Source organism: Ostrea edulis, chromosome 4, assembly GCF_947568905.1.
Source record: "Ostrea edulis chromosome 4, xbOstEdul1.1, whole genome shotgun sequence".
NCBI lineage: Eukaryota > Metazoa > Mollusca > Bivalvia > Ostreida > Ostreidae > Ostrea > Ostrea edulis.
Window position 1 is genome coordinate 63,725,593 of NC_079167.1, and position 15,956 is coordinate 63,741,548.

The following is a 15,956-nucleotide window of genomic DNA, read 5'->3' on the forward strand; positions in this document are numbered from 1 at the left end:
TGATCTCTTTAATTCCATTGAGGATATCTTTAATCATTTACAACGCTTTTGAATAGGGAATGAATGTATGCCTGAATGCTTTTAAAGAGAGTAACAATTAATTCAGTTAAAGAGACCTGTGGATAGGTTGAATTGAGGTTATCTCTAATTCTATAGTTGTTCTGTCAAAAAGAATGATTGTGTCCATCAATTGAATAATATCATTTATTGAAGACAGCAATAATTCAATTATTGGCGCATTAAATGAATTGAATTATTGCTCTCTTCAATTGAATTGTAGCGCGCATTAACTTGAAGAGAATAACAATTCGCTCATCAATTTAGCAGACATGTTTTCTTGATAACAATTTAATTAATGCGCAACAATAATTCAGAATTGAAGAAACCGTTCATAATATGAAGAGATCTTGAATTGTTGCGCGCATCAAATGAATTGATTTCTTCAATTATTTGAGTTTGTTAATTTAGCGCTTCATATCGGTGGTCCTCACTATACATATTGTCGTCCGTCGGCACATGTTGGTGACGACGATATGTTCCGAAACATGGCGCATGTCTTTGCATCACAGTACAAACTGTCGTCGGAGACAATAGTCTATTGGAATATACTGTTGTCTGCCGTGATAGATGGGAAGGAGGGAGTGTAAGAGAATATTAAGCTGTGGTTAGATGCCGATTTGTTTAAGCGAATAAATATTTGGAATTCTTGTGCGATTTCAATACCATTTTTAACGGAGGTCGTGGTCACTTTTTTTTGTGTCAATCTCACTAAATAATAATATGAAAATATCTTTGTTTTAACAAACCACAATCTAGAGTCAGAAAAATGTAAGTGTATGCGGCTTTTGTTTTACCTTTCTTAGTACATGTACCATGCATGAACAGGACTGGTATCATAGAACTAGAATTTTCTCTCTTCCATAGATCTCTCTCTCTCTCTCACGCGTACTCAAGATTTTAACCAGTACAAAATGATTAGATGCGATGGGTTTAATCAAGAAAAAAAGTGCTTACATTTGTGAAAAAAATTCAATAAGTTCATACTCGAGATATGTGTATCAGTACATGATGCTACACGTACATTTGATAATGGCGAGGGTTTGTGTCGGTACATAGCGATACGGAGTCATAACACCTGTCTAAATATACATGTTTCATAACTCCTGTTTTACAAAGCAACACAATTATAGTATTGTCGTTTGAATTGGCGAGTAAAACAGGAATAAATTGTACAAACCTAGTTTGTCGTTGGGTTTTTCGACACGTTTCATACTATAATTGGTAGGTCGTTCTTGTCATACTGATTTTAGCTAGGATTACTCCGTTTACCTGATGAAGACAGAGGTCATGGCAGGTGTGATTGATCAACAGGGGATGCTTAGTTCTCCTAGGAGCCTGACACCACCTCTGGCGTTTCCAGGAGTCCGTGTTTGCCCATTTTTCTATTTTGTATTCTTTACAGGATTTACAACATTGATCACTAATCGTCTCTAGTTTAAAAATTGACCATACACAGAATATACCTGCGTATCAAATCATTTGGGATTAAATACCATATGTAAGTGACAATGGATATTACTACACAAATATGGGCGTCCGGACACTAGAGAAGCTGAAATCATCCGACTTGTCGTAAAAGATAGCTGTTATTTTGCCATTAATGAACATCCAAATATGAAATGGATGTGGAAGAATATTATGGTGTCTTTTCTTTCAATTTTACTGAGATATACTGACATACGAATGAAATGACAAGAACACCGCTTCTTGCATATGTTGTGGCACAGTATGTCTGAAGTTTCTTCTACATAGCAGTCTATATTTTTGTGGAGTAAAGATAGGAGTTTTGTGTACCATTTACATAATTCTGCAATGTATCTTTGTTTTATGGGTTTTTGTGAAGTTTTGGAATCCATTATAATCAAATTGAAAAGGGTGCTATATAAATATGGTATTATTAAATTCATTTATCCCATTGACTGGAATACTAAGTGTTTAAAACTGAAACTTTCGTACTTTGAAAAGGGAACTTAAAGCATAAATTGTATAACCAAATGTGGAAGTAAAACCAAATTCTTCTAAAATACAATTGTAATAATGGAGCTTAAAAACAAAGACTGCATGTTATAACAAGCCTTTTTCACCTGGAATCTATATATTCCTTTGTAACCTAATAATTCTTTCATCACTTACTGAAGGATAAATTTAATGAAACGCATACCGTGTAATGTACAAATACGTATTTTTCCCATCTATTATACAATAGCCATATAAAATAATGAATTGCCCTTCTTTGTAATATAACTTTTAAAACATTTTAAATATAATCCTCTGAGGAATCTTAAATCTAAAAAGATGTGTTTGTGAAACACTGATTAATTAATATTAATTAATATGGCAGCAAAGAAATTCTGGTTCAAATGAAAAGTCTTTGTCACAAGGATTACAAATGAGAAATATGAAAGACCAATCATTAAGCATTCAACAGTTATGGCCAAAGTTGCAGACAGACAGACACAAACCTATATGCCCCGAATCTCCGACTATGGGGGCATAAAAATTATATATAAGGAGGGCCTAATATGGCCTATCAAAAACCCGAAAATTCAAGTGAAATCTTGGATTTCAATTAGGTAGTTTTCAAACTTCCTTTGATATATGGCAAAACTACAACTATATAAACTTAACATGAATTGTGCAGCTTCGTTGTTTGATGTCCGAAATGCACAATTGTCTGACATTGAGAGTGAGGCCATAAACAAGATTGATATATATACAAATGTACATAAATGTAACCATAGGAAGTTGCTCTACATATGTGCACTGTCTCATCAAAATTACGACAATGTCGGAAAAGTCCAACATGAACTTACCCATATGTCCACAAATAACATGTACAGTGTACCTTGAAGATGTGCAGACATTCTTCATCAAAATAAAAGTAAACTTTGTCTTAAAATAAAATGAAAGCCATTTCAGGGAGCTGTACTAAGACTTTATCTTATGATAATGATACACAGATCATCACAAGTAAAACAAGATGTGTTTGTGAAACACTGAGGCCCATGTACATGTATCATAGCAAAGTTCATAATAAACAAGGTTAAAGTTTTTCAAAAGTAGGTCAAACACCAATGTCAAGGTCACAAGAACAAAAGCAAAAACGCATTAGTACACAAAGAAAGGTCTTGTCAGAAGGAATACACATGTGAACTGTTCAAAAGTTATGGCTTTGCGGGCAAAGAGACAGACAGACCAAAAACTATCCTCAAATCTTCAATTATGGGGACATAAAAATATCACAGACATTCATCTTCAATTAGAAAGTAGAAGTATTCTCCGGAGACAATTTAATGCATATAGATAAAGCATTGATGGATGTCTTCATTTAGTCTTATTAGTTTGAGCTCCTGGTGGTGATGGTGGAGGTGGTAATACTATTGGCAGTGGTGGTGATGGTGGTGCTACAGGCGGAGGTGGTGCCTTTGGTACTGTAATAAAATGCAATACAACTATTCTATATCTCATTCATTTAAAACATATTTCATTGATTGATCTCCTAATGGTATTTAATATCAAGTTAGAACTGTCCTTTTGGGACTAATACCCCCTGTGGGGCACACTATAAAATGGATAAAAACAAATTTCCTCAGATCAAACCAGAAGTTGTCTAATAAAATGGTCATTTAATTGGGTTTTTTAAATTGAAAATGTTGGTTTTTCAAAATATCAATGAACAATCAAATATCAGAAGATTTTCTGTGATGCTCAATATAAAGACTATACCAATCACAGGCAATTGCATCGCTTCGGGTCGAATTTTTACATAGTAAATACGACCCCAAGCGATGCAATTGCCTGTGATACCAATAAATAGGATTTTCAGAGAATGTAATTGTTTATCATCATTTCTCTTAATTTGGTACATGGTTTAAAAAAAAAATTGCTAGAGTATGACCCCCCCCCCCCCCCCCCCCCCCCCACTATCAATATATTCACTATAAATCAAAATGTAAGATACATAGATGTTTTTTACTTTAATAGAAAAAATATATGTAAAAGGTCTTATTCAAACCTTCTAATTTGTTTTTGAAATACTCTCCAGACAATGAGACCCCCTCCCCCCTAAACAAAATAGAAATTAGCATAACTTTCTAATATTTTAAATATTCTGATTCAAAAATAAGAGATGCATAACTTCAGTCTAAGAACAATGTATTTACAACATTTAAATCAAATACACTGTATTCATGAATTTTTAAGATATACATGTACTCTGTTTAGTTTAAAAAATGATGAAGTCCTTAAGTACAAAAAAGCCTGTAAATTGAAGAAAAATCATCCAATCAAAATGAAAATACCAGGTGCACATCTTCATATGGTGAGTAATGAGTGTACAAATTTTCAAAAAAATCCATGAACTAGTTTTATAGTACATTCATGGACAAATTCATGTCTATAGACAGACAGACGGACGGACATGGTGATTTCAATATACCACCCAAACTTCATTTGCAAGGGGCATAAAAACGCCCAAAACAAATAGCTCACAAAATGCATACCTTATGCCTATTTCACTATATGACAGTTGAAGAGGGAAGGCAGGATAATGGCCTTACATGCATATGGCCCATATTTTTAGAAGTTAGCAAGGACAAAATTGTAGATCATTATTAAGTAAATCAAATCATGTCGATCTCAAAATGAGTGTCAGATATATACTAAGGGTATAAGAAGGTCACAAAATGAAAATGACAAATTTCCTAAATTTTGCCAAAAATTCACAAATTTGAAGCACATGTTGCTTCAGAAAATATAGTGCACACATTTTCCTGCCTCTAAAACTTACTTATTTTGTATACCAGTATCAGTTGAAACTTTGGTACATTTGTTTGTTCTTTTACATCCCACTAGAGAATTTTTTCTACATGTAGAGATGTCACAAGCTCACGTGCAGCTTAAGTTTAACAAGAAATGTTTTAGAAACAAATATGCTTCATGTGTAGCAATATTGAAAAAGATCAACTTAGATTTAGAAAGTCTGTAATTATATAAGTGAAAAAATATGGTATATCTACTTGTAAGGACTAATTGGTTGTTTGTTTGTTTTAAGTCCTGTAGAGAATTTTTCACTCATATTGAGACATCATCTGTTGTAGATAAGTACCACAAATTTAGATATGTACTTAGCACTTAAGGTCATAGCAGTGAGGGTTCTTTAACATACCAACGCCTGCTGCGAGACAGGACCTTTGTTTTTAAGGTCATATCAAAAAGACCAGACCCCGGGGCCATAAATCTTAGATAAGCTCACTTGTGAGATTTAGAAGAATTCTCGCTTTCTAATCTCAACTTAGACCATTTCAATTTTGGTGTGCCAAGTTTTAGCTCATTTAGCATTTTCTAACTTGAGATAGAAATTGAGATCAAAACCATGGAAACTGAGCAGGAATGATTTGAATTATGGGATATGTTTACAATTTATTATTATCATCATTTTTTTTTGCAATGACATGCCTACTAAATATTGCACAATTCTTTGGAAATTAAAGAAATACAGTATAAAATACTTTGTTGTTTTTCTTACATTGTATATAACTTTTCTATTGCTTTGTCAAATTTTTATTTTTTGACTAAATTACTTAGTTTTATCGAGTCTGCTATTTACGATACATGTGGCTGAAAACAATATCACCTATCGTTGTAAACTCGACAAAAGTTACACATTGAGTTTTAATATGCGTTGTATATTTCGTTAATTGGTAACAAAATACTAACTTATCTGTTGTGACAAGCACTTGGGTCATTTCAAGAAAACATAATTGGGGGGGGGGGGGGGGGGGGGGGGGACCAATTCCACTCCTTCTGTCTCTGCCTTATTGGACACTAGAAATCAACAATCCATAAAATTGTGTCAGGACGAACACCAGAACCGAATAAAAGGCGTTTTCTGTTTCCTACAGATGATGTTATACCTATTCAATCGGGCAATTGTGGAAGCCATATTGTAAGTGAAAAATATTTATGGAGTTAGACACCTTTCTAGCAATCTAACTTTTTGAGCTCAAATGTGCGACTAAACTAGAAATCAGAGACTGAGACGAGAAATTTTTACAACACACCCAATTTAATTAAAATTAGCTGTTTAAAATCCGCTACCGCTTCTCAAATGAAGTGGTAGCAGATTCAAAACAGCTAATTTTAATTAGATTGCGACACACCAAACTTGAGACTGAGGCTGAAATTTAAGACTGTCTCAGATTTCGGTCTCAAAAGTAAGCTAGCTAAGTTTAATGGCCCCAGAGCCTGTAATTCTCACTTCTAAATGCCGAGCATTTGGCAAAGGAGCAATCACTACCTATGTTTAAGTATTAGGTTTAACGCAGCCATAGCACAAGTGGGTACTATTGTTAGGAGCAACCACAATACTAAGTCTGATTTCTAACAGGCAAAGGGTTTTACAGATAATAAGCAGTACTTCTTTATATCCAGATGGCATTGATTTATGACCTTGATTCAATGAAAAAGAGTCATGCATGCAATACCATACTGATATTTTATTTTAACCATAGGGGGGGGGGGGGGGAGCAGTGTACCAAATTTGATATCTGTCATACAAAGGGTTCAAATCAAAAGATATTGAGCAGACAATATCTTTTTATGTCCAGAGTAGTCTGAATCTTTAACCTTTGGATTTCAAAATCAATAGGGGTCATCTACTCTATAAGATGTACAAGGGTTTCTAAGATACTGAGTGGACAATATCTTCCTATAGCCATAGTAGATTAACCTCTGACCTTTAACCTTGTTACCTAAAATTCAATAGGGGTCATCTTACTCTTACAGGGAAACCAGTATAACATGTTTGACGTCTGTTAAAGGGCATGGACACGATTTGATCTGAAAATTTTAAAATTTTATTTTTCCATTTTTATCATTTACAATGCTTAACAAAAGCATTTCTAATCGTTCACCAAAATTTGAATATCAATTGTTGAGTTCAAGTGAGATAAAGCACTCATAATTCCTAGATATGTAAACAAGGCTTGTGACACGTTTCTGTTATATATAGATTGCTCATTAGAAAATATCATGTTTAAAACAAAACAAAATGTGTAAAACATTAGAAACTGTTAAAATTGTAATTTGAAAAACCTGCTTTAAATGAAACTTTTACTAGTATATCTAACCAATGTAGACAAACACATGGCACGAGCCTTGTTTACATAACAAAGAACTATGAGCTCTAGGCCAGTGCATCTCCCATGTACCTCGGCAACTGACATTCAAATTTTTGCTGACTATTAGTAATACTTTATTGAAGCATTCTAAACATTAAAAATCGAAAAATCAATTTAGAAAATTTTCATCTCAAACTGTGTCCATGTCCCTTTAAGCAAAGGATTGAGCAGATAACACTTGGTCTACCAACTGACAGGTGCAAGCCAATATGGCCCCTTTTTTTATTCAAAAGGGCATAAAAATGATACATAGGCAAAACTTGTACATGATGTTTTCTAAATCAAAACGTAAGTAAAATTTTCAAAAATCTTCTGAAACTCTAAATTTACTCTGACACATCCATGACAACCTTGTAGCTTATAGTCATTTACAACAAGAGGTACTGTGAACAATGCTCACTAAGAATACCCCCCGCTTACCCCAATCTCCCAAAGGGTGTTGGTAATAGGTATAAACTACCTATTTTCTGAGTGTAAAAAACAAATGGCATGACAAACCGAATCATATTGCTACTTCGATGTCCAGTGTGTGTGACCTTTGACCTTTTGACCCCAAAATCGATAGGGAACATCTTCATCCCATGGGTAGTCCATATGTATGATATGGTGACTGTAGGTGGAAAGGATAACGCTTTAGAGCTCGGAAACCATATTGCTACTTCGATGTCCAGTGCACGTGACCTTTTGACCCCAAAATCGATAGGGAACATCTTCATCCCATGGGTAGTCCATATATATGATATGGTGACAGTAGGTGGAAAGGATAATGCTTTAGAGCCCAGAAACCATTGCGTCTACAGATGGACGGATGAACGGACAGACAGACGGACAACCTGATTCCAGTCCCCCCCCCAACACACACACACAACTTGTTGCGGGGGGTATAATGATGATTGTAATTTTAAAGGGATCATCTTGAAACAACCTTTTGCTAGGTTTGATATCATTATGACTATTTTAAAATTTACTGCCACATGAGGTCCTTATCCTACCTTGTTCTCTGTGAATAGTAAAATATTCTTCAAATATAAATCATGTCCAAATGATTTGAAACCTACCTACAAAGTCTTGCTCTTTGTTTGAGACATCATCCACTACTTTACGTCTAAAATAAATATGTGCGTACCATGAAAATTAAATAGAAGACCCTTAAAAAATCACCTCAGTAACATAAGCAACTTTTCCAAATTGATGGCGCAGATATATATGTACTGGTGCAATCGTATAGTGACAAGGAGGATGAGGTTGACATCTTTCCATTATACAATGAATGGATAACTGTACAATGTCATGTAATAAAAAGAGACCCATGGGCCACATCGCTCACATGAGTCTTTTTGGCCCTGCTGTTGTTCAGCAATTGTGATTTTCAAAAGATTTTTTGCAATCTTTATTCCCATGAAAAATTTTGACTCTAACCTAGCCCAATAGCGTCACAATGTAACAATGATAAATTGTCACAAAAAAATCTTGGTATGAAATGTAAAGTCTTGCCATAAGGAATCTACAAAATATGAAAGCCCTACCTTAAACAGTTCTTTGACAAAGAATATTGGCGATGTTACCTTTTCTTAAAAGTAGGTCAAAATCTAAGGTTACAAGATCAAAAATTTTGGTACCAAAATAAAGGTCCTGTTACAAGGAATGCATAAATGAAATAAGTACCACTGACCATTCAAAAAGTTGTGAGCAAGGTTAGAGTTTTAGCTAAGTTTTAAGATTTGGATCAAATGAGATTTCTTGCCATAAGAAATCTATAACTAAATATGAAAGCCCTACCTTGAAACAGTTCAGGAGATATTGCCTAGGATAAGTTTTCTTATAAGTATGTCAAACTCAAAGGTCAAGGTCACAAGGTCAAAAACTTTGATACCAAAAGAAAGGTCTTGTCCCAAGGATTTCAAATATGAGAATGGTCAAGTTTCAGACAAACAGAATAAAAACAATATCCTCCGACTTTAGTCATGAGGGCATAATAAAAATTGAATCAACACAACTTTGGAACATTTGCATTTTGATATGATTTCGTGTGATCCTGCTAAAAAGAATTTGCTTTAATTTTCTGTATATTCCCATATCAGACTTTGATATCCTACTATGGCCCCAACTGACTTCTGGGCCCCCTGAATTCCACAAACTTAAATTTGCACTACCTGAAGATGCTTGCATTTAATCTAATTTTTCCTATATATTCCCAATTAACTATTGTGGCCTCCCCTGTTGTTCTTGAGAAGAAGACTTCTAAAGATTTATCCAATATATCATTTGTGACCCCATCCTACTCCCGGGGGCCATGATATTAACAAACTTGAATCTACATTATGTTAGTAATTAAGCTTTCAACAGCAATGCCTTCAAATACACTCTGTGGTCATACATATCACAATTTGGTTTACCGAAGTACAGGGATGGTTGCTACATGGCAATGCAGTAAACCAGGTTAAAGACTTTGGAGAATTCTTTGTTCAGTGTATGATCAATTTAAAGTACATGTACTTTTGTTGTTGTCTACATACCTCAAGTGATCACTGTAAGAATGAGGAGCAATGAATGACAGTCGTGTTTTCTCTACAAAGAAATAACTAAAGGATGTCGGAACTTTATCGGTGAAATTTGAAAAAATGTCAAACCTTTGTCAAGCAGGAAAATTCTTTGCCTTTACATAAAGATATAATACTCACCATCTCTATATTTATGGGTAGTTGGGGTGTTTGACATTCCATTGTATGCGCGCGTCTTAAATCTGCAATGTTAAAAGACAACTTGTCATCATTGTAATTAGACAAGTTGAAAGAATCACAGTGTAAAATCAAAATATGTAATACTTGCATATGAGCAAAACTATCTCTTTCTCTTAACAGTATTAAAATTGAAAAAGAAATCCAATTATTTGTATAAACAAATTAAGGCTAACAGGTCCTGTGTTTGTGAAATACATGCAATTTCTCTTCCAGTCTGAAAAATTCCACTTTTTGGATGCATCACATGTATTTGTATACCAATCAATGCACCACTAAATATATGAGCTTGAATTCTTTGACCCACCTACAGTCTGTTTCATGAACTTACATCCACACGTACACTACCTTAATCATGCATGTAATAGCTAGATTATATTGCTGTACATATTAATTCTATTATAAAGTAATGATGCTTTAAAATCCCATAACTCGGGTGGAATGATACCAAATACTAGAAATCACAAATATACTAATATGAAAATTCAAAGGATTATGACAATAATTCAATATTCACAATTAATTGACCCTGTATTCTCAATAAGACAGGACATTTGCACTTTCTACGTTACACAATGTGATATATGGGTTATAAGTATGAAAGGGACAATTTTACCATATTTTGAATACGTAATTTATATTTTCAGGGAAAGTAGACATAACTAGAACTGTCCTAATGGGACTAATACCCCCAGCGGGGCATATAAGATGATGGGAAAGATTTAATGCAAGCACATTGGATATTTTCACATTATCTACAGGGCAATCAATGTGAATGCAGAAGTGTATACTCTACAGTACAGCAGTACATGAAATATTAAAAATATGCTTAATATAAACAATGAATACTATTTGGCACATTTTAGGCTGTATGATTGCAAATCCCTGGTCAACTCTTCTAGTCTTTAGTTTATATTCACTTTGTTAAAGATCATTATGTTATGCCAACTTTACTTTGTCATTGATTTTGTCAGTAAATAAATGACATTAGCTCAAGTATTGGTATTATTGTAATCTTTTCCACTGGTATAACAACTCTAAGTAGCTGCAATAAAGGCAGTTTACTATGAATCCCATTGCCAGGGATAGTTGAGATTATAAAAATACTATCTGACAAATAAGTATTCAACACACATGAGCCACTTTATGTTTTACCGAGAAGTCACAAGATTGCAGATACAGTATGTGGATGCCAAACCCGAAAATGTCCGTAACTTCCATAACTGTTAAAAATATTTCAATGAAAATAGAAGATGCACAACTACATTATATATATAAGATGAGAATAAAGTTTGAATCAAATCTGTTCAACGGTATTAGAATTAAACTCTGGACAAAGTGCGCAACCCCCAAAATAAAAAGAAAATGTGCGTAACTTCTATAACTGTTAAAATATTTCAATGAAAATAGGAGATGCACAACTACATAATATGTAGAAGATGTGCATAAAGTTTGAATGAAATATGTTCAGCGGTATTAGAAATAAACTTCGGACAAATTGCGTCTACGGACAAACGGACGGACGGACAGACGGACAAAGTGATTCCAGTATACCCCCCCAAACTTCGTTTGCGGGGGGTATAAATATACATGTATGTACTTGGTTCAGTTTAACTGCTCTATCTATACTCTTCCTCTCTCTATAACTTACATTAAAGATTCATCCTGCTGCACATTGGGGCTATCTACCTTATCTTCAGTACATAAACGAGGTTCATCTACATTAAAAAATTGACAAGTTAAAATTTTCTGATTTTTTTTTTTTTAAAAAACGTCATAAAATAGCATTTGACTCTTGGAAAGCTTCTACTTACTTTGGCAAGTCATGTGATGAGTATTTATATACATATGGTCTAAATCATCCATCATTAGAATGCCATCTTTACTCCCGTAATTGGAAGCAACATTAGGTAACACTGCTTTTTCAGCACCGCTGCTTGAATCTTGAATGTCATGCCTTAGTCTCTTTGAGAAGTCTCTACTACCTGATGTTATATGTCTTGTAGGAATCCCTAAATGTCTCAAAGAACACTGTCGTGATCGTGTATTGACAGGCTGTCCCACATCAATGTCATGCAATACTGATCCCTCTGTCTCTACCTGATAATCGTCATCAAACACTTCACCAGAATGTGCATACTCTTCTTCTCTTAATAGCTGAGACCGGAGACCATTTACAGAAGTCCCTTCTGTTTCACATAGGACATCTCCACGAGGATTTGATGTCAAAACAGCATGAATGGACTTGTCTTGCATGTTTCCCATTTGCCTGCTCCTTAAAGTATCTAAGTATGTTGGCTTTGAAAAATTGTCTGATCTGCAATTGACATGAACAGTATCATTAATGATAGACAGGGCACTGATCATGTGATAGAAATATCCAATGTCAGAAACTCAACATCATAAAAGTGGCAGTCATTAAATTACTAGCTATGACATCATATTAGTGGCAGTCGTTATTTTACTAGCTATGACATCATATTTTACTAGCTATGACATCATATAGCTTACAAATATTATGTTCTTGTATTGTAACTACTCGGCTATTTCCGTAACCGCAAAATGAACCTCGTATGTTAATCGACACCACCACTCATATGCCCTGTGTACACAAATGTAGCTATGACATCACAATCGTACATTACAATTTGAAACGTGGGCTTTCAAAAGCAGCCGAGATATCGTACATATCTAAGGTATTCTACTACAATCAATTTCCACTTATATGTTTATGTATTATACATGTGATTATAAGATGTTAATGATACCAAAACTGATCTGAGTAACACATCATACAGGGATTCGGTTCTTCCCGTTGCCTTTAACTTCATCCACATGCGCACTTTCAGCAAAGAAATGCATCAATTTGATGCAATCTTAGCCACAATCTACATCCGAGTCTTTAATTCTTACCGGTTACGGAAAAGGACAAGCGTGTGATCCGATTGTAGATGGCTATGACATTAGAGCTGCATGTTTGTATATTATGATGTTACAGTGGTAAGGCTCTCAATCTTGAGGCAGAGAAAATTACCGAGTTGTGATTTTTGTTCAATTTTTCTCAATTCTCTTTCAAATATGAAAAAATAATCAGGACAAATTGATTTATGTAGTTCTCTGGAGTACTTCAATATTGATAAGCATTGAAGGTACTGTTTAAGTATACATGGTGATATAAAGCATTATGGTAGTGCAAGAGTACTAAGTTAAATGTTATGAAGTTTATGGAGTGCCAAATTCCCATATTCAAATAATTGAAAATATCTTTAATTATTTGAAGATATCTTCAATTCAATTATTGCACATAAAGATTGAATTGATGAGAGCATCAATTCATTCAATTATTGCAGAATTATTGTATACATGTACATCAATTCAACTGAAGAGAGCAAGTGATTGAATTGATGCATGCATAATTGAATTCTTGCTTTCTTCAATTGAATTGTAGTGTGTATCAATTTAATTGTTGATATCATCAATTCATCTGAATAGAGCAACAATTTAATTATATCGCTCATCAATTCAGCAGAATAATTACTGTAATGCTATCAACAATTCAATTCATGCACCCAATAATTCAGAATTGAAGGTATCATTAATCATTTGAAGAGATCCTTAATTGAATTGTTATGCACATCAAATGAATTGATGATTATCTTAAGAAAATTAAAGATATCTTCAATCATTTGAGTTTATGTTAATTTGGCGCTCCATGGAAGTGCGCTTGAGTATTTCATATTCCATAACGTATCTTTCAAAAGTTAATAAAAATAGTTTATATTTCAATGTGCTTTGACAACAATTCATTGGCATGTTTTCTCATTAAAAAAATGTGTCTGTGATAATCTGCAAATATAGTGAAAATGGAGTTTTATATGTACTAAATTTTCATGTATTATTGATCATATTTTTGACTACACCATAAATTCTGGAAAGATACTGAAAAATTATTTACTAGGGTATCCATTCCCTAGTTTGTGTGAATTTCAGAGAAAGTAAAATGGGACTATAAAATGTTAATCCATTTTCACTGCTTTTCAGGGGAGGTAACTCTTTCTTTTGTTGCCTACCTTAAAATGACACCATCCTCATCTTCTACTGTGTGTCTTGACTTTAATATTTCTAGATTAGTTTGTCAAAGGAATCATAAATTGAACATGTCAAGACATTGTTTGCCTTATGTTTCAGCAGTATATAATTTTAAGCAATGAATCGATAATCTAACAATTTTTTTAAAAGGACATGCGGGACGATGTTGCCAAAAATAACTCGTCAATGAATATTTTTTCTTTTTTTCATGAAGCACCATCAGGATGGTCTGTACAATGTGTATAAATTTCATGGCCACTTTCTAGGTATACAAGGGAGATACTAAGCTTTGAATTACCCCCTTTTTGAAAATTGTGAATTTTACAAGATCATTCCGATTTTCATTTCAAAAAAATAATTTGATGGGATTTTTATATATATCTTTTACAATAATCTTTAGAATATATGCAAAATATAAAATAGATAATAATAACATGCTTAAACATAACCGTATAATAAGAAATTGGGGAAATTTAAGGATTTGGGGTGGAAATTAGTACTCAAAAACAGGGTAGTCCAGATACTAAACGAAGCACTGCTCAAAAAATTGTCAATGAATTTTTTTGCAAACACTGCAATTAAAAGCTATTCATATACCTAACTTCCTGTAAAAATATGAAGGGGGGAAGCTAATCTTGATTAAGGCGTCCTTGAAGTTGTACATTGATATGTTCACTTGGGGTTAGGCTTGGCGAAATATTTGTTATTAATAACTTTCAAGCTTATATTCGTTTCATGTACAACTACTGTTAAAAGTAATGGCGGAGAGGATAGTCTCAATTTATTTGCACTACATTTTTTTTTTTACACAATGCTCACTGTCAAAGACGGGGTGGGGGGGGGGGGGGGGGGGGGGAGCTAATTCTCTGTGCCTGATTTGGAATACATTGTTAGAAACTATGTTTGTTTTGAACCATGATTATGGTACAAAAATTGAGTTAATGAAAACAAATTAAGATTTTAATCTTTTTAAATATACATGAAAAAATTATACATGACTTTGGACAAAACGTCTAGCTCTACAATTCGTCTTCCTTCAAACCACGGGGTTAACGTCAATATAAGCTACTACTTTGTTTACAAGATCAACAGTACTTCCGCGGCCAGGGTAGCTAGTGTCGCTTATGACTCGGATCGTCTCCATCCTATTTTTAAGGAATTTATGTGTCGCACACATTGTGACTTTGCACTTTTTTCTTTTTAACACGTCTGCTTCTCGCTTTCCGACGTGTGTCATATTTATTAGATTAGTTACCATTTTCGCAGTAGTGTTTCGTAAAGTTAGTAAAAATAATTTGTAATATAAAATAGTTTGAGAAATAAAGCGTACTTAGATTTACATGAAAATGCTTGGGAAAATTAAACATTCCTAGCATGGACGTTAAGATTTGACAAAAAGTATCGATCTTCGGCATATGGGGTGGGGGTGGGGTATTTTTCGCAAACAATGATCGATTATAAAAGCACCAGAATAGTTCGTACGTTTCCCAAGCAAGATTTGGTAGAAAAGTGTGTCCTGTTCTAGTTTCACACTACTATAGTAAATACCAACAAACGATCATCATCTTACACTTGCACCGGGTCATTGTTTACGTACTATTGACTTTCTTTTTGTAAATGCCTAGATTCAAATTGCATGTACATGTAGGAGCGATTTCGGTGACTAATACGCTATATACTATCAAAATTACTGTGGTGCATACTGTATTCATAATATATATACAATGTATATGAAAAGGGATATGAAATAGAAATAAAAATCATCATTTGACAAGAATTCAATCAACAGATTTACACATGACACTTGGCAGCAGTAGCAAATTACGACAAAATATTATGACATTTTCCCCGCGATACAACGTCGTGACGTACTTTTTTATTGTGACGT

General features: G+C 33.9%; 1 protein-coding gene across 1 annotated transcript in view; it reads right to left on the bottom strand.

The window, feature by feature from the left end:
- Positions 1-2,076: 2,076 nt before the first annotated feature.
- The window catches only part of LOC125669089 (uncharacterized), a 50,061-nt gene continuing 36,181 nt past the window's right edge, over positions 2,077-15,956 (bottom strand). The window contains exons 27-33 of the mRNA XM_048903537.2: positions 14,050-14,101; positions 11,794-12,296; positions 11,631-11,697; positions 9,923-9,984; positions 9,758-9,809; positions 8,300-8,346; positions 2,077-3,491 (exon numbers count right to left, since the gene is read on the bottom strand). Of these exons, the coding sequence (XP_048759494.2) occupies positions 3,385-3,491; positions 8,300-8,346; positions 9,758-9,809; positions 9,923-9,984; positions 11,631-11,697; positions 11,794-12,296; positions 14,050-14,101 (890 nt within the window). The 3' untranslated portion in view covers positions 2,077-3,384. The remainder of the gene's footprint in view (positions 3,492-8,299; positions 8,347-9,757; positions 9,810-9,922; positions 9,985-11,630; positions 11,698-11,793; positions 12,297-14,049; positions 14,102-15,956) is intronic.